This window comes from Notamacropus eugenii, chromosome 2, assembly GCF_028372415.1.
Source record: "Notamacropus eugenii isolate mMacEug1 chromosome 2, mMacEug1.pri_v2, whole genome shotgun sequence".
Lineage (NCBI taxonomy): Eukaryota > Metazoa > Chordata > Mammalia > Diprotodontia > Macropodidae > Notamacropus > Notamacropus eugenii.
In genome coordinates this window covers 263,360,871-263,379,490 of record NC_092873.1, presented here as the reverse complement: position 1 = coordinate 263,379,490, position 18,620 = coordinate 263,360,871, and the positions used below count along the sequence as shown (strand labels likewise).

Here is an 18,620-nt window from a genome sequence, read left to right as displayed (position 1 = left end):
TTATTAAAAGGACCAGACCCTGTCAATAAATAGAACCTCAGAGCTTCCGCATGATCTGAGATGCCCCTAGAAGAGGCAAAGTAAAATACAAAGTTTCATTGGTTCACAGACTTTGTTTTTGAACTTCTAGGAGGGCCAGAAATGATGCATCAGCAAGGGTGATCTTAGGAGAGGCAAGGTTTAGGTCATCTCCACTTACTAAGTGGTCATTAGATGGTCTCCTCCTCCTGTTAGGCAAGAGAAGGTGGTCCAGAGGTATGAAAATAAGTCTAGGGACTTTCCATATCATGTCAAAACATTCCACCCACACTGGGTTTGGTCATCAGCATTCTTGTGGTTAGGCAAGTGCACTTTATAATGAGTAAAAAAATGGTGAACCGTGAATTTTATAGGTTTTAAAGTTGGAAGCCTACTATAAGAAAGAATCTATCTAACCTTATCTAATTATTCCTATATCTAAGATATGTAAAATATACATTAATATTTGTAATTCTTATGCTCATGTTAGTTGCCTAGACTGACTAGAAGTATATTACTAGATGAATATATCACTAATAATTGCTAACAATCATTACCCCTATGGAATCACACTGAAATGATTAATACTGATTGAAATAAAATAGGAGTCCAATAAATCCTTTCTTTCCTCACCAAAAAAAAAAAAAAATCCACCAGCAAGGAGTGAGTGTAATTGTTTCTCCTTTGCCCTGCCAGCACTGAATTTTATTATTTTTAAATATTTTTGCCAATTTGATGGGCATGAGGTTGTACCTCTAAGTCACTTTAATTTTCCTCTCTTTGAGTATTAGTGAGGTTAAACATTTTTTTTTTAAATAAAATTCTAGGATCAAAGCTGTAAGACTGGAAAGAACTTTAGATTATCTAGTCAACCATCTCATTTTTAAAATGAGGCTGAATTGCCTGAGGTCACACAGGTAGAGTCAGAAGTGGAATTTGAATTGAAGACTTCTGATTCTAGAGTTGGTGTTTCTCCATTGTATTATGCTGTATTTTTGACAATTAATATTTTCTCTTTGAAAATTATCTATTCTTATCCATTGACCATTTATCCTTTGAGTGCTGGGAGTCAGCACTGTGACTTTTTAACAATTTGTTATACATTTCAAGTGTCAAGTTTTTATTTGTCCTATTTCCCACAGTTTCCCCAACCTATTTTTTCCTTTTTCTTTTAATTATTTGGGGTTGTAGTATAAAGAAATGGATTCTAATGTAATCAAGCACACTATTCTTATCCTCAATAACTGAAGCATTTTTTTTTCAAAATGTACAGAAGAGAAGAAAAGAAGAGCAGGAAAATTAACATACAAGCAGGTCAACTTTGGAAGCTATGTGTTGAATTTATTAAATACTTTAAAGGAACAGCAGATGGTATGTAACTGATATTCATGTTTTCACACAGAATCCTCTTTTTTTTTTTTTTTTGTTTTACTTGGCATCCCTAGTGCAACTTTATTTGGTGTTAAGTTTAGGATTTTTAAAATAATTAAATAATGGTAAAAAATGTCCTACACCTATGGTAAGCTTATACGTGATTCTATATGTGTGATGAAAGACCTAATTTTTTTCAACAGTTGAATTTCAAGATAAAGTGAGGTACTGAACCAGATGTTCCCTCTGCTCGCTAAAAGTAGTGGCTAGTGTCATTAATAGAAAAGTTCTAAAGATAATCCTATAGGCAAGTTATGTTGTACATGACTTTCTAAGAAAGGTGGGGCAGGGGACCTTCCCAATTAGGAAAGGTTAGGGAGGAAAGGGAAATGAAGACATAATTTCCAATGTCCTACAGTTGGAATTTCCTAGAGAAAACTGCTTCTATAAAAGGAAATATGCTTACCACTTTAATTACTCCAGTAAAAGTGGCCAGAAAATAAAATAGCTGCAGAAAGCAGTTTCCAAAATTCTGCAGGACATCTGGACCTCCATGGATTGTTTCTTTCAGAGAAAGAGTTATGGCAGCATTTGCCACACTTGTAAGAAAAAAAATATTTTCCACTGTTGATAGCTGTACCATGTAAATGGCAGTCTCTTAATGAATAGCAGCCTGGATTTTGTTTATTCTGGCTCAACAGTCCACTGATATGTTTCTTATCCTTTCCTGTGTTCCCAAACACAATTTCATTTGCTATTGAATTTACTTCACACATTATTTATATACAATACAGGATGAATTGATATGACTCTTGCAAGTTTAATTAAGATGGGAAGCCCACTAGGCAAGGCGTCTTTATCCCAGATCTATACCTCTATGACCACAGGTAAATTGTCTGACTCGTTTCCTGATTCCCCATCTGTCAAAAAGAATTAGGGATGATGCTTATCTCACACAGATGTAATGAGAAGTGAAAAATACATGAAGTCCTGGGAAGGAACAGGTTTCAGAATTCAAGGCATCACTTTCATTTTGTCAGAACAACAGCAAATAGGCGGTAATGGCCCTTCTGGTGACAAGAATGAAATAATCCAGAGAGTCATTTTATCTAATTCAATTCATTTACTTTGAAGGTCATCCTAAAGTCATAGATTTAATTTCAGTTGACACCTTGAAGGTAGCAAAAGCAATCTGATATTTAAGAAATGAATGCCATCAAAAAGAGCAGAGAGGAAAGTAGAGGGAGAATTCTGGTACCTTTCCTACCTCTACAGCATATTCTTCAATGCCCACCTCAATAGGTGAGCAACAGATTAGATACTGGTAGATGGCTATATATATATGTATTTCTTTGAAACATTTGGGTAGAAAGTAAGGGAATTCTATAGCTTCACTCTCATTGTCTAAGGCTATAATCTTTTTCCATCCTTAAACATAGAGGAGTGAATCTATTCTCCACTAGTACTACCCTTTAATTTCCTTAAAATCACCATAAGCATTCCTTTCTACACACTTTACTAACACAATCCTTTGCATATGAAAGCAATTAGTAAATGCTTACTGAATTCTAACCCCAATAAACCCAATAAATTTCATTTATTTAACTACCAGATTGAACTTCTCTATTTCAATAAAAAAGACTGAGATTGTCTTAAGCTATGGGGATGGATCATCACTGTTGTTAGTCTTATTTTCAAAGAGGACCAATGACATGGATTGATGTCTTAACTTGCGTTTGAATTAGGTTTAAATGAGGCAGTCACACAAAGTCATCAGCCTCACTCTCTCTTCCAGAGTTATCGAAGTCCACTGGCAAGATGAAAGGCAAAATAACTAGCAATGGCCCAGAATGTAGTGGATAACCTTGACATCTCCCATGTCTGTCTAAAGTCGAAGCACTCCATAGCACCTGCTTCAGCTGAATTCATGGCCACTGTACTGAGTTGTTTTCATCTGCCCATTTTGTTGGGGAAGTCTACAAAGGTAGATATCCCCTTAGTTCACCCATGAGTTTGAGGCCTGTTAATTGCTTTCAGTCTGGTTTAGTTTGTCTACTAAGAAGGTTTTACCTGGGGCATGGATGCTATGCTATAACTTCTTGGATCCATAGGTGAGAGTTTGGTGCCAAGTAGATACCAATGGTGGATGAAGAGCCCTAAGAAAGGTTTAGTGAGTCCTACACTGGAGATACTACTCCTTGAACACCTCAGTGTAGTCACCGCAAATATACTGAAAGCAAAGTAGTGGTTAAGATAGGTCATTAATTAATTCTTTGGAGAACCTATTCATCCATGATTAGAAGAACTATTGATAATTATCAAGAACCAGTGGAATGAAGGAAAATTATAAAAACAGACTCAGAATTTGGAGAGATTAGATTTTTCAACCAGTTAACAAGTGTTGACTGTGGTACAATAGGCTATGATATGTTAGGTATATCATAGTATAGAAGTATAATTGTAGGATCACAGAGTTTTAATTTTGTAAGTATGTTAAAGGGCATCTAGTTCAACTTGTTTATTTCATAGATAAAGAAATAGAAAAAAGATATGATGCAGTCAAAGAATTCATAGTTTCCCTCGGGAAGCAGAACAGAGGATTAGAGGATTTAGTGCTGGAAGGGGTAAACCCATCATTTTACAGATGAGGAAATTGAGGTCTATAGAGGTAGTTACAGAGGTAGGTGATAGCACTGGGCTTGAAAGCAGGATGACTTGAATTCAAATTCTGTCTCGTATACTTATTAAGCTATATGACTCTGGGAAACTTATTTAACTTCTCTCAGCCTCTGTGTTCTTATCTATAAAATGGGAATAATAAGAGCACATACTTCCCAGGGTTGATGTGGGGATCAGATGAGATAAACTGTGCAAAATATTATGCAAAACTTAAAGCTTTATATAACATGAAGAAATGATGATGATGATGATGATGATGATGATGATGTTGTGACTTGGCCAGAGTCACATGAGCATTAAATAATAGAGTCAAGATCCAAACCTAGACCTTCTGACTCCATGTCTAGTCCTCTTTCCATTACACAATTCTGTCCTTCATGAGAAAAACAGTTCCATAGTATGGCAATGCCTAAGAAATGAGACTCCAGAGAAGAGTAAGATAATTAGGATAGAAAAAGCCTCCATAGCAAAGGCAATCCTTGAGTTGGGCTTCAAAGGTCAAGAAGTGATTTAAATGGGTGGAAGTGACAATGAGATCAATTTAGGCTTCATACTAGGAAGATCATCTTAACAATTATAGCTGTCCAAAAGTAGAATGGGCTGCCTGCAGAGATCTTCAGGCAGAAGCTAGATAACCACTTGTTGGGTAGATTATAGTAAGGTTTCCTTTAATGTGTATGTTGGACTAGATGGCTCTTAAGGTGCCTCCCAACTTTCAAATTTTGTGATTCTACAGTGTCCAGAACTAGGGAGGTGATTGTAATGCTGATTAGACCACTTAGAATATTATGTTCATTTCCGGAGTCAATATCTTCATGAGAACATTTTTAAGCCTGAGAATGTCTAAGGAAAGACAACTAGAATAATGAAACGTCTTAAGATCACACCTTCATTAGGGTTAGTTTGAGGGACTGGGGATGTTTGCCCCGGAGAAGATTTAGGAAGGACATAAAAGTTGTCATCTGGAAGTCCCTTTAGACTGGTGCTACTTAGTCCCTGAGGGCAGGACTAGGAGCATTTGGGGAAAGTTCCATCAAGGTAGACTTGAGCTTGATGGAAGGGTGAGCTCAAGCCATCCCAAAGTAGAATGGACTGCACTGGGAGGTAATGAGTTCTGCCTCATCTTAGATTGCCCATTTGTCAGGTATTGTGTAAAGAGAATTTTTTTTTTTTAGGTATCTATGGAACTAGGTGGCATCTGAGATCTGTTGCTTAGTCAATAAACAATTGTTAAGCACTTACTTGTGTTCCAGGCACTCTGCTAAGCACTAAGAATGGCAGGAAAGGTAAAAGACAGTCCCTGCTTTCAAGGAACTCACGGTCTAATGAGGGAGACAATACACTATATATATATATATATATATATGTACAAACAAGATGTAGACAAAATACATTAGAAATAATCAAGAAAGGGGAGGCACTAAAATCAAGGGGGATAGGAAAAGGCTTCCTGTATAACAAACAAGCTGAGACTTGAAGAAAGCTCAGGATGTCAGGAGGTGGAGATGAGGAGGGAGAGCATTCCAGGAATGTGGGACTGTCAGTGAAAATGCGCAGAGCTGAGAGATGGAGTATTGTGTAGAAGGCCAATGCCACTAAATTGTAGAGCATGTGGGGAGGGGAGGGTGTAAGGAATAGGAAGACTGAAAAGATAGGGAGGGTGGGGCTGGGTTATAAACGGCTTTGAACACCAAAAGATTTAATATTTGATCATGTAGGTGATAGGGAGCCACCAGTTTATTGAGTTGGGTAGAGGGGGAAGTGGGGGCATGGTTGGACCTTTGCTTTAGGAAAATCGCTTTGGTGGCTGAATGGAGGGTGGACTGGAGCAGGTAGAGGTTGGGGGCAGGCAGATCCAGCAGTAGGCTGTTGCAATAGTCCAGGACGAAAATGATAAGGGGCTGTACCAGAGTGGTAGCAATGTCAGAGGAGAGAAGGAGGTGTATTTGAAAAAGATATTTCAAAGGTAAAACCAACAGATGTTGGCAACAGTTTGAGCATGGGGAATGAGAGATAGTGAGGTGTCAAGGATGATACGTAGGTTTCAAGACTGGAGGTCTAAGAGTTCAGAACATCTGTCCTACTGTTTTCTGTGGTGGGTATGGAGTCAGTGGCAGAAAGCAGATAATGGTGGGGGGTTGTTAATAGAAGTGATGAGAAGTAGAACGAGGCATTTCAGACACAATTTGGGTTTGTTCTATTCTAAATGGAACCTACATTAGAGTGTCACGAGTATTTTGAGAGTGTGATAGAGAATTAAAGACTGAATCTGAGGGATGTAAATATTTTTGTAGTAACAGTGGCATTCTATAAGACTGGAGTAAACCTGTTTCTTCTAATGTTGGCAGTGATTTCTTTGTTTATGCTCTCCCTTCCAGGTTTTGAGAACAGTACCCGTTAGGAAAGTTAGGAAATTAATTTTGTTTTTGTTTTATCTACAGAGATGATGGAAAATGGTCCTAGAAGCCTTCAGGAAATTCATAAGATGAAAGATTTGATAATCTTTGCACTAATGTACTATTCAAATGCTCTAGTATATCAGGTTGTCATTCAGAATAGTACCTCACTTATTATCAGGGAATGACTCAAGTTCTTACAAGAAAAAAAGATAGAAATGGGACAGGAATTAAACTCTGATTTCCTAAAAGTTGGTATTTTAATCAATTCACTGGATAAGAAATAAGATAAGGGTTGAAGGTCACCTTAAATTTCAACTATCAGCTGAAAAGATGAAAATTGGTTTAACACCAAATCAGTATTATTAAAATATTAAAAGCATATGGTTAAGAACAATCCAACATACATCAAAATATTCATAGCAATGCTTTTTGAAATTACAAAGTACAAGAGACAAAGTAGATAACAATCTATTGGAGAATGGCTATAAACATGGTGGTACATGTATGTGCTGGAATATCATTGCATCACGTGAAACAGTGAATGTGAAGAAAACAGGGAGACGTAGGACTTGTATAACTGATACAAAGTGTCATATACACTTTGTATACATATAGTATATTGTATATACGATATACAATTACAACAATGTGAATAGAGAGAATGACAACAAAAATCTAAATGAGTGGCGGGCAATCTAATGATCAAGTTTGACCCCCAAAGAAGAGATGTAAATACGAAAGCACCTCTTTTCTTGCTCTACAGAATAGGTAGATAGATGTGATATATCGCATATACTGTTGGACTTGACTGATATGTTGGTTAGATTTGCAGAAGTTTTTTTCCTTCTTTTAAAAATTCTTTTTAGAAGTATTGGCTAAGTGTGGAAGGACATAGGGACATACTGAGAAAGGAAGGTGATGTAAAAATAAAAGTTGAAAAAAATTTTCTTTTTAATTTAAAAGCACTGCCCTAAATATATATGTATATGTATATATATGTGTGTGTGTATACACACACATATACATAAACAGATATACACATACATATATACACACATGCATAAATATATGCGCATATATATGCATACATATATATATATATAAAACATGGTTACCTCAGCTAGTTTCAGATGAAGTACAGCATTTTCAGTTTCCAGTTCAACTATTCTTTCTTCTTTGGCCTAAAACCAAGGATCCAAAAAGTGAGTATCACCAAGAGATTATTTACTTCGATTGTTTTAAAATAACAGCAATTTTATTCAATGACACTCATTTTTGCCCTTGTACAGAACGCAAAACGTATGGAAGACTTCAGATAAACTTCTTCAGGCCAGACTCTAGCTCAATCTCACCCATCAGGTCTGAAGCTCTGGGCTATTTGGAATGCTTTAGGTAGGGGTAACAACAAAGGCTTCTGGGCTGAAGTTTGCTTCTGGCCCAGCCTTGCTCCTCCAATGCATAGTTTGCCTTTCCCTGTATTCCATAGTCTCTGGTTCTGGCTCCACCCTACTGAATGAAATCATCTCCCATTGCCCAAGTCCATTCAACTCCTACATTTTCTGTTACTATGATGACTCTCTGTCCTGCTGCTTTCCTAATAACAGCCAAGGACCACAGTCTCAAGGCTTTGCCTAGGAAAAAAGAGCTGAAGCTGATAACAGTCCACCCTGGTACAAGCTGCAGTAGTGAGAAAGGACCTGATGGGAAACACAAATGCCAAGCCCCAGTCTACAGAAAAACTATTGCCAAGAATAGGGAAGGAAGAAGCATAGAGAGTAGGCCATTTCAATCACAATTCTAAAATTTCCTCTCTCCCTCCCCTCCCTCTCTCCAACACAGCATGCAATCTGATATAAGCTATACATGTACAATCATAATATAGTTTTTAAATACCATCCAATGTCCACCACACAGAGGATATTGTGAGTTTCATTTACTTGTATCTCTAGCACCTCACACATTGGTGGCACACGAGGACTTAATAAATATTTGCTGATTGGTTGACTGATATATATACGTATATATACATATATATTTTTTAGTATCAGAGATCCATTGCACTTACAATCACCATACTTTTATCTGGTATGAGTCAAGATGCATTATATTTCACTTTAACCATTTACAAATCTACATGCTTGTCTCGCAATGTTCATGAATGATGAGACATTTGAAGATTTTGTACTCATAAAAAAAAATCTACAGTGTGGTCAGAGTGAAATAGGTGATGGGTTGAAGACAGTGGAGGAACACATCAAGATAAACCAGGGAATTAGCAGGGCATTTTTTTGTAGATTGCAGGATTTACAGAGGTTAGCCTACTTATAAAAAGGAAGTTTATAATACAAAGGGACAAAGGCAGGTATAGCTGAAAGAATAAAACATGTAATTATTCTTAGATTGTTTTCCCAATTTAAAAAGAATTCTAGAAATTAAAACATATTTCCATTATTATCCTGCTTTAACCAAGACATAGCATTAAAAACCCAAAACTTTTGTATATATTTTTTCCCTTCTTAAAATGTTTTGTTGACATGTGCTTCTTTTCTTTCACTTTTGGGAGGGGGCCGTTATTCTCCTTCTATAACAGTAGGACTAAATGTTAGCAAGGATGGAACAGGGAGTACAGAGTGAAGGGAATGAATACGAATAAATGAAGTCAATGCTGGGCAGTGCTCCATACCCCAAGCACCATTTTGTTTTCCTGCTTTTCTAACTCTCTCTCTGTCTCTGTCTGTCTGTCTGTCTGTCTCTATCTCTCTCAGCAGAATGGGGGTGGGGAACTGAGATAAAATCCTGGAGGAGTGGAACAATTAACAATTGCTGCTTCATCCTCTGAGTCTGAGTCAGGGAGAAGTATGTTTTCTCTGAGAGACGGCTGGGTTGTCTCACCAAACCAGGTCTGATCAGCATAGCAACCACCTCCAAGGCCCCAAGCAGCAATGTGGATACCACATTCCAAAGTCTTTGTAAGGAAAAGCAGAGGAGCATGGACAAGAACTCACAAAGCACTTGATTATGGAAAGTTCACATGGTGCCAAGATGGAAGATGAACTCAACTCCAAACTCCCAATTTTCCATTCAGCCGCTCCTCTTTCAATGTCTTTGTTTTCTTTCTTTCTTTTTTTTTAAAGCATTATTGTCACTTCTCAGTTGATTCTCTCTTTACACACACACACACACACACACACACACACACGCACACACACACCCCAACCCAACCGAAACACACTCACATTAGAATCCTCCCTTTTAATAATTAAGTTACAAGGGAGCAAGTCAAGCAAAATGATGGCTAAAGATATAAGATTTTGAGAATTTATTTTTGAGTCAAATTTTCTTTTCCCAAACTTTTTTTGTGTCACTATGAAATGTTGGGCCTCTTTTATTTAAGAACATTATAAACATGAGACAGAACTTTTGCACTTAGAAAATGTGGATATTGAATTTTTAAAAAAGTATTAACAAATAGAATGCTCTGTTCATTCAAAAGTTGATTGCCTTTATGTACAAGATAATTGTTGAAGGTATAAAGTTCTTTCAGGGATACAAAATGACGAGTAAGATAGTCTTTAACCTGATCAAACATGCTTACGTAGGGGAAACTATATTTTAAAGAGATTCTTTTGGTGTTTCTGTATATCGTTTCTGATGGGATCCAAGATAGGCATATCAGTACACAATTCTAGGGCACTCCACTAGAGACCACCTAAATTGACATCAAGCCATAAATGACTCCTCTTTGGGTCTGGTCATTGAACCAGTTCCCAAATCTACCTAATTATAGTCTATTGTCTAAGGAGTGGGGAACCTGTGCCTCAGTGCCACATGTGGCCCTCTAGATCCTCAAGTGAGGCCTTTTGAGTCCAAGTTTTACGGAACAAATCCTTTTATTTAGGGAATTTGTTCTGTAAAATTTGGATTCTGTCAAATATCTTAGGGAAACTCAAGAAATGATTGGCTGCTCTGCTTTTGGCAGAGGGAGAGAGAGAGAGAGAGCGAGAGAGAGAGAGAGAGGGACGGAGGGAGGACACTAGAGCAGATAGCTGGATAACTGTACAGCAGTCACTTCTGCTACTTCTTTCAGCACCCTGGGACGGATTTCATCGGGGTCATGTAATCTGAATTCCTAAAGGGCAGCTAGGTGCTGTCTTACTATCTTTTCTGCTTACTGTGGGTATTGACTCCTTGTTATTTTTGTTCTGTGCCTTCCAGTCCAAAGATCATTCTCTTTTGGAAGAGAGAAAACAGAAACGCAATTTTTTTTTAAAAAATGAAGAGTCCTTTCTTTCTGTCATCTATTAAAATTATCCTTTCTACCCCGAGAAGTGATACTCTCTATTTATTGCTCCTCCTATTTTCTCCATATTGGTACAAATAATCCCTTTCTATTATCCTTAGGTTTCCTCACAAACCTCGGAACATTCTGAGTTTTAGCAAGTCTTGTGGCAGAGCCAGGCTCCAGCCACTCCCACCCTCTTGTATATGATGGAGAGAAGCCCTGCTAATTTCTCTCCCTTCCTCAGTCTGGATGCTGCCGCCTTGCCACACAGTTCTGGATGGAGGGGCTGAGAACAGACCCTTCCATCTGCCACAATCCCTGGCGTCTGGTTCCTGCTGACCCAATGCGGGTACTGGCATCAACCCTGTCTCTATTTCTTTTTTCTCCAATTACCAATCTGAAGTTGGTTTTGTCCCCTGATGCAGCCCTGACAGACTCTAATCGGATATCAGATGAAGATCACGCTGGCTTCAGGCCTCCTCAGGTTATTTCTCAGGACAGGCTGCCTAAGCACTGTGCCTCTCCATTTCCCTAAATATTCCCCTAATGGGGACTATCTTTAACCTTTGCTGTGGCCTGGACAGACCAGGGCCAAGATTTCACTGGCTGTAGGATCAGTTTATAGAGGTCAAGCTTGTTTCAGGCCCCCTTAGCATGTTCTGCAGGGTATCCATAGGTTTCTGGCTGTCAATTTATGAATCCCTGGACCAATATGATACTTCCTTTCAGTTTTATTGATCATTGCTTTATCCAGTGCCCTTTTAAGTCTCTGATGAAGTATTTGTTAGGAGATATGGGTTCAGTTAGGGCCTCCTAAGTCACCATTGTAACTGAAGTATTTTAATTATACTTCCGGTAATGGAGTACTATTGTGCCATAAGAAATGATGAACAAGAAGACTTCAGAGAGGCCTGGAAGGACTTATATGACCTGATGCTGAGTGAAAGGAGCAGAACCAGGAGAACTTTATGCACAGCAACAACCACAGTGTGTGAGAGTTTTTTCTGGTAGACTTAGATTTTTGTAATAACACAAGAACTTCTTACCAAAAAAAAAAAAAAAAAAAAATCCCAATGGAGGATCTCAAGGCAAAATGCCTGCCACACTCAGAGAGAGAAATATGGAAGTCACTCACATATTGTAGCAGATCATGTTTGTGTATGTGTATGTGTTTGTGTATCATGTTCTGATTTGTTATACGATTTCTTTCATTTATCTTAGTCTGACTACATAGCATGACTATAGTGAAAATATACTCAATAGGAAAGTATATGTAGAATCTATACAGAATTGTATGCAGTCGTGGGGAGGGAGGGGGGGAGTGGGGGGTAGGTGGGGGGGATAAAATCACAATTGTATGGCAGTGATTGTTAAACATTACAAAAAAAAAAATAACTACTTCAACCTAAAAAAAAAAAAAAATAATTATACTTCCGGAATCCTACCATTCTTTCATATTTGACCCAAATTCCATCTTCTGAATGTGTCTTTTAAAAATCTAAGTAAACACCAATCTGCATAGTTCTGTTGCAATAAATTCTATTCTTCCAGTAGGTGTTTTCCATAATTAATTTACATGATTTTTGTGTTCAGTAGGGCACAGAGATGTTTAGAGTGAATTTGGTTAATACTGAGAAATGTTCACTTATTTCTGACAGTATAAAAGGGGAAACATGCATGTCCTAAAGGCAGCCTTTGATTGCTACATCTCCAAGAACACCTGCTTTTACCAATGCAGCAGTTAAGAAAAGGGAGAAAGGAAAAAAGAACATGAAACCATTCAATTATATTTTCTGAATAAAATCAGAGATGAACTGTAGCAGCAAGCATCTTGACACATCCAGGATGTCCTGCTAGCACAGGTTTTTAGATCTGCTTTTCTGAAACAAAAGCAACTTTTGAGAGGTCAACAGTCTTCTTTAATCACTTATACACAACAGAGAAAATACAAGCAGAGAAATAAAGACCAACAGACAGGACTTCTGTCTGACCATAAGCAATACATACATCACAGATCAACTGACAGATGCAACTGTCTGACTATTACATACATAGTTACCAGAGAGAGAAGCACAAACATCTGGATTTTCAAAGGGGCAGAGAAGAGGCTCCTAAATGGCTACCTAGAGTCTCATCTGGCACATGAACTTTCTTCCAAAGAGGAAGCCCCAAAGCAAAATTTCACCTCAGAATATATATACACTTTTCAGAGCTGGAAGGCATCACAACTTTTATGATCCAGTGTCTCATTAGAAATTAACAAGAGGTAGGCACCTTCCTACAAAACAAGTCTCTCCTAATCAAGCTTCCCTTAATGGGCTCCACATGAGGGCTATTAGTGGGTGGGAAAGATCTCTAATTCTTTCATAACAAGCCTCCCATATCAAGCAACTCTCACTAACCAGTTAGCTGTCAATAGTGCAATGAAGTTGAAGCTGTCAAGTGTGTTAGTGGGCAGAATAAGGGAAGAAAGGAGATATGGTGTGAAAGAAAGAGCAGAATTAGGTGTTTTATAAGATGAAATGTATCCCAAGTCTGAAGAGATCCAAAGGCAATTCCATGGCAGTGTAACCTTTTTTTCCCTCTTCTTATTTTTCCTTAAATTTCCACCAGAGTAATTTGACATCATATGCATAATAAATCGTACCCACCCCATAGTCTGTGGTCTGCCTGTCAGCTACTACATTGTTGGTACTCAATAAATATTAGACTGTGCCAACAGGAATAATTTTCCATTCAAAAATAATTTTTTCCATTCAAAATACATACATTCCCCAATTTACCATCTAATCTTATTCCAAGAAGAAGTCATCACTGTAGAACTAAGAATACATTTTCCTAAAGAAACAAAGTGATCATTATAAAGTGGTAATATATATGAGCCAGGATCTGCTGCAGAGGAGGAAGAAATGGCAAAATCCTAGAAAGACCTCAACAAGAACCTGTAAATCAATTCAGCATATTCTTCTTTGGTGTGTTATGTTCTGGCCCTTTTACCCCAAGGCCGTGAAGGTTATATCTGTATCATGAGGTTCAAGGGTACCCAAAGGGCTTATGGAGTGTCTCTTTTCTACTTTCATTGACTCAATCTCCCACTCTATTTATATTTTCCCTATTAATGGGAACTAATGATTAGTGCCCCAATTACACTTAACCACTTAACAACAATTAGCTTTTCCAAGGAGATATAAGACATAACAAGAACAGAGCACTAACATTTCCCATCAACACATTGGAGATGTCCTCTGCATTACCTCAGTCTCTGAGGAGAGGAGGCTCAATTTATCTCAGTTCCAGTTCCAACATAGCTTTCATACCACCAGTTTATGCTCATCACTGCTAGATGAGCAGTGTCCTTGTCTCAGCTACTGTTGGACTAGGGTCCCAAAGGTTACTCCTAAGAGTCACTCCTTGATCCTCAGGGCATCAATGCAGTGCTAGCTATAAATCCAAATTCTGGAATGCCAGGAGTATCTGAACTTTTTGAATTCAGGAAATCACAGATCCCATTCTCTTCACTTGTCACTATGAGCAAAGGAGGTACCAAGCTTTCCTCAAAATGCTGAGGCAAAGAGGAACTGGATCAAGCTAACAATTCTTTTCAAATACCTCCATAGCCCAAAAGCCTTCTATTCACCACATGGTCAGTTGAGTGGAACCAGTTACACAACGTCCCTATATGCCCCGTAATCTGGCTAAGACACTTCCATTCAATGTCATCATGACTCTCTTGGAAGTAGGAAGAAGGCTCCCTAGTGTCTCCTTGTGGGGAGACAACATTAGGGGCACTCTGAGCATGAGTCAAATCTGCATTATACCTCAATATTCAGTGACTTCAGTGTGAAGGTGAGCATAAGGGATAATTATATATATATATATACATACATGTGCATATGTGTATATGTATGTGTATATATATATGTATACATAATATGTGTGTGTTGGGAAACATTATTTGGGATTAAGAAATGAAGATAGCCAAAGGCTTGTACATCATTCTGAAGAGTAACATCTGTATATCATGAACTTTATTCAAGAAGAAAATGTAGACATGGTAAATTCCAAACATCATAAAAGATGAAATTGACAATATCATTGAAGAGTTTCCTAGTAATACCCCCCCTTTTAGGGAATTAGTCAAGTGTTCCCTCTCCCCCACTGCTACCCTCTTCATTTTTAGACCATTCATAGATCTTTTCTGGATTGCCCCAAAAGAGATTGCATAGAAACCTGAATATACGCAGATATCTTCCATCTGCTTCTAGCTGTGTATGATTTAGTCATCTCAATTGGATGTAGGGCTGGAAAAAGTATGACTTAGACTGATATAGCAGGGTAGAAGAAGCTGTAGTTTCTGGCTATTAGAATATCTTTAAGAGGGCTTCTATGGAAACAATATATGACTCCAGTGATGGGCACTGGGGGAAGCAAGGGTTCTTTCCTACTAGATAAATACATTAGGGTTGGTTAGGGAAAATTATCTCATATAATCCTTGTGTGCAAGTAAGCCAAGGGAAGGTGGGTGAGAATTAGTGACACCTGACCCTTCCTCTTATTTAATCTGCTCAACGGCATGAAGACTACACACATACACAAACACACACACACGCAGTTGGGTACAGAAATAGCTTTCACTTAACAGGGAAATAAGAGGGAAAGAGAAGGGGGAAATTAGAGAGAAGCTAAGTTAAGAGAGGGATTAGTCCTCAGCAAAACAAACTCAACTAAGGATGTACAAAAATACTTATAGTTCTTTTTGAGGTGGCAAAGAATGAGAAGCTGAGACTGTACCAATAAATTGGTGAATAGCTGAACAAGTGTTGGTATATGAATGTGATGAAATATCCACTGAGATTTGAACTCGGATGGCTGGATTCAGAGTCCAGAGTGCTAACCATTATATCATGGAATGGATATAAGGTCACATAAGTAGTATTCAACCCTCTAATTAATGATAGTGAAGGAAGAAGCTAGGAATGGAAGGTGGGGCACCTCACATCCCTGTTCCTGAGGATGAGTGCTCTGTGCATGTCCATATCCTTCCTCTGCTAACCAAGCGATAAATCACACAAGCAGATGCCCCACAAGATAACTTTTTTTGGGTCCCCAGGCAAGGTTTGAAAGATATGTCTTTTTATATTCCTAGACAGAAGAAGACTTAGAAGTTTCAATGTAGTATGTTCAACATAACACAACAGCAACAGAGTCTTGTGGGAGGTACAGCCTTTAACTGAATTGCCCTCAAGCAGTTCACAGCTTTAGAGTCAGCCAAGGTCAGCTACATTCAACTCTCTCTCTCTCTCTCTCTCTCTCTCTCTCTCTCTCTCTCTCTCTCTCTCTCTCTCTCTCTCTCTCTCTCATCCTACTGTGGTGGAAATGGCACTAGTTATCAGGTCAGAATCTATCTATTGGTCTGAATCCTGGCTGCCGCTTCAACCTAACAACCAACAACCAAACAAAAAAACAAACAAAAAAACCCAAATACCCCCTAAACCCAGCAGGGTCCAAATCCAGATCCAGATTTGAAGAATCAAATTCTGCAAATCCTACTTGAAGAGAAGTTCTGCTCCTGGCACGGCCACTTATTAGCTGTATGACTTTAGGTAAATCACTCTAGTGACTTCTCTGGGCCTCAGTTTCCTCCTTTGTAAAACGGGCTTGAGGTCCTCTGACGTTCTATGGTTCTATGCCTAAAAAATGTTCCAGGCACATGCGGTGGGGGACCAGTCTGGAGGCTGGAGGGGAGTATTTCTTGTACGGGAAATCACCAAGCCCCGCAAGGAGTAAGGCCCTTGGACGTGACCACTGAGCAGCCCTCTTTCTCACCCGAACTTGACTCTTCAGCTGCTGAATCCGCTGGTTGGTGATAAAGCCCCAGTTCAAGTCCTTGGCTGGCATAATGCGTCCCAGGTGTCTCCCGCTATCCCACCGCCGCAGCTGCTGCCTTCGAAACTGACTGGGGTTGGGGCCGGAGAGAATGGGGCAGTTCAGACCCACCTGCCCGGGCGCGCTCCAGCCACCTCGAGGACGCAGCCGAACCCCTCTCCCCGCCCGCCCCCCAAACTCTTGGTACTTATTTTGTCGAAACAAAGGCCTTCGAATGTGATGGGCACGCACCTGAAAAACCTGTTCGTCGTTCAGTAACCCCGTAGTCTTCGTGTGAGAGGTAGCCAGCGGGGTGTAGTGGTGGGTAGAGAGAGGTGAGCTTGATGCCCTTGGGTTCAAGTCTTGCCCATTACTCATGCTGGCGGAGTGACCCTCTCGTTCCACCTCTGGTGCCCCAACCAGTTCTCTGAAAGTAAAAATTGATCTGCCTCTCAACAAGTCCTACGCGCAACTTTTCCTACCCGGCTCTCATCCCCACTCCCAAACCCTGGCCCACATGGTGGGATATGCTGGAGCCCGACATTAAACGCAGATCTCCCAATTCCAAGTCCAGCGTTCTTTCCACTCTTTGTTTTTTGGTCTCAGGACCTCTTTACGCTTTAAAAAGGGTTTTTACACATGTCTTTTTTATATATACATCGTCATAACTTCCCCCGTATCCCTCCCAGGGAGTCATCCCATTTAACAAATACTTTTAAGGAAAAAAAAGATGAAAACGCCAGCATAGGTGACCAACATATGGAAAAAGTATAAAAATATGTGCAATGTTCCACACTTGGGGGGACTTCCCACCTTTACAAAAGGGTTGGTTGGGAGCATCTTTTCATATCTCTTCTTTCAAGGCATGCCTGTTCTTTACAGTTTTGTTACATTCAGTTTTAAGCAGTCTATTCACTGGGCCACCTAGCTGCCACCCTACAGGTATATACTGCATACTTATAGTGAATAAATTCGAATTCAGGGTAGTCAGAGAGAGTAGGCATCTGGTGGGGGAGCGAGATTAAGAGAATGCAGGAGCTAAGAAGGAAGGAAGTACACTTCGGACATGGAGGACAGCCTGGGAATATGATCAATTGGACAAGTTCACAAGGCACTGGACATGCAAAACAACTCCTGCTTTCAACGGGTGTTCCTGCTACTTCCAGTGAGCTCGTGCTGTAGTCCGTCTGAGACACGAGTGAGGGAGCTCATTTGGATGAGCGGTTATTTTCTCTGCCTGGATATGCAGTTTACAACCCCTTGCCCCAGTGCTTTCTCATCTGCAGTGATTCATGTCCATGGTTTTTGCATATGTGTTCTAGAGAATCTACACACTGCCTTCTTATTCCAAAACCACGAGTGTCACGATAGTAGCAGAAAGTCTTTGACAAAATATAACACAATTATTCCAAAAACCTACAAAATACAGGCATAGAGACACATTTTAATATAAAAATTATCTATCAAAAATCAAAAGCAAGCATCATATGAAATGGGGATACACTAGAACTTTTTTAAAAAATACAGGAGTAGGACATATGAAGAAAAATGTTACCTGTATCCAGGAAAAAAACTGATACACAGAAGTATGTATAGAATAATTTTACACATATATGCATATACCTTTATATAAATACACATATACATATAAATATACATATCCACATACAGATACATATACGTATTTTTGTCTAATAGTAACCATCTCTAGGGCTGGGTGGGGAAGGGAAGAAAAAAGTTGGTGTAGGTCTTTCCTTGCTTCTCTGTATTCATTCAACAGCATTTCTCACAGCACAGTAACAGTCTATTAAATTCACGCTCTACATTTTGTTCATCGCCTTTATTGACAATTCTTTGCTATCACAAAAAGTGCTTCTTATAAAAAGGCATAAACATTTTAGTCACTTTATTTGCATCATTTCAAACAACTTTCCAAAATGGTCATGGCCAATTCTTGTTTTGAGAACTGTTTGAATCCTTAGCTACTGGGATATAGTTCTTGGTAT

At 39.0% G+C, this 18,620-nt stretch overlaps 1 protein-coding gene across 3 annotated transcripts in view; it reads right to left on the bottom strand.

Annotated features, from left to right (window-relative positions):
- KIF25 (kinesin family member 25) overlaps nucleotides 1-16,791 on the bottom strand; it is a 91,522-nt gene extending 74,731 nt beyond the window's left edge. Inside the window, exons 1-2 of one of the 3 annotated variants that reach the window (XM_072643916.1) lie at nucleotides 16,576-16,791; nucleotides 7,583-7,648 (exon numbers count right to left, since the gene is read on the bottom strand). In XM_072643916.1, coding sequence (XP_072500017.1) covers nucleotides 7,583-7,648; nucleotides 16,576-16,647 — 138 coding nt within the window. In that variant the 5' untranslated portion in view covers nucleotides 16,648-16,791. The remainder of the gene's footprint in view (nucleotides 1-7,582; nucleotides 7,649-16,575) is intronic. The other 2 variants (XM_072643914.1, XM_072643915.1) reach the window with 2 other exon arrangements.
- Nucleotides 16,792-18,620: the final 1,829 nt, after the last annotated feature.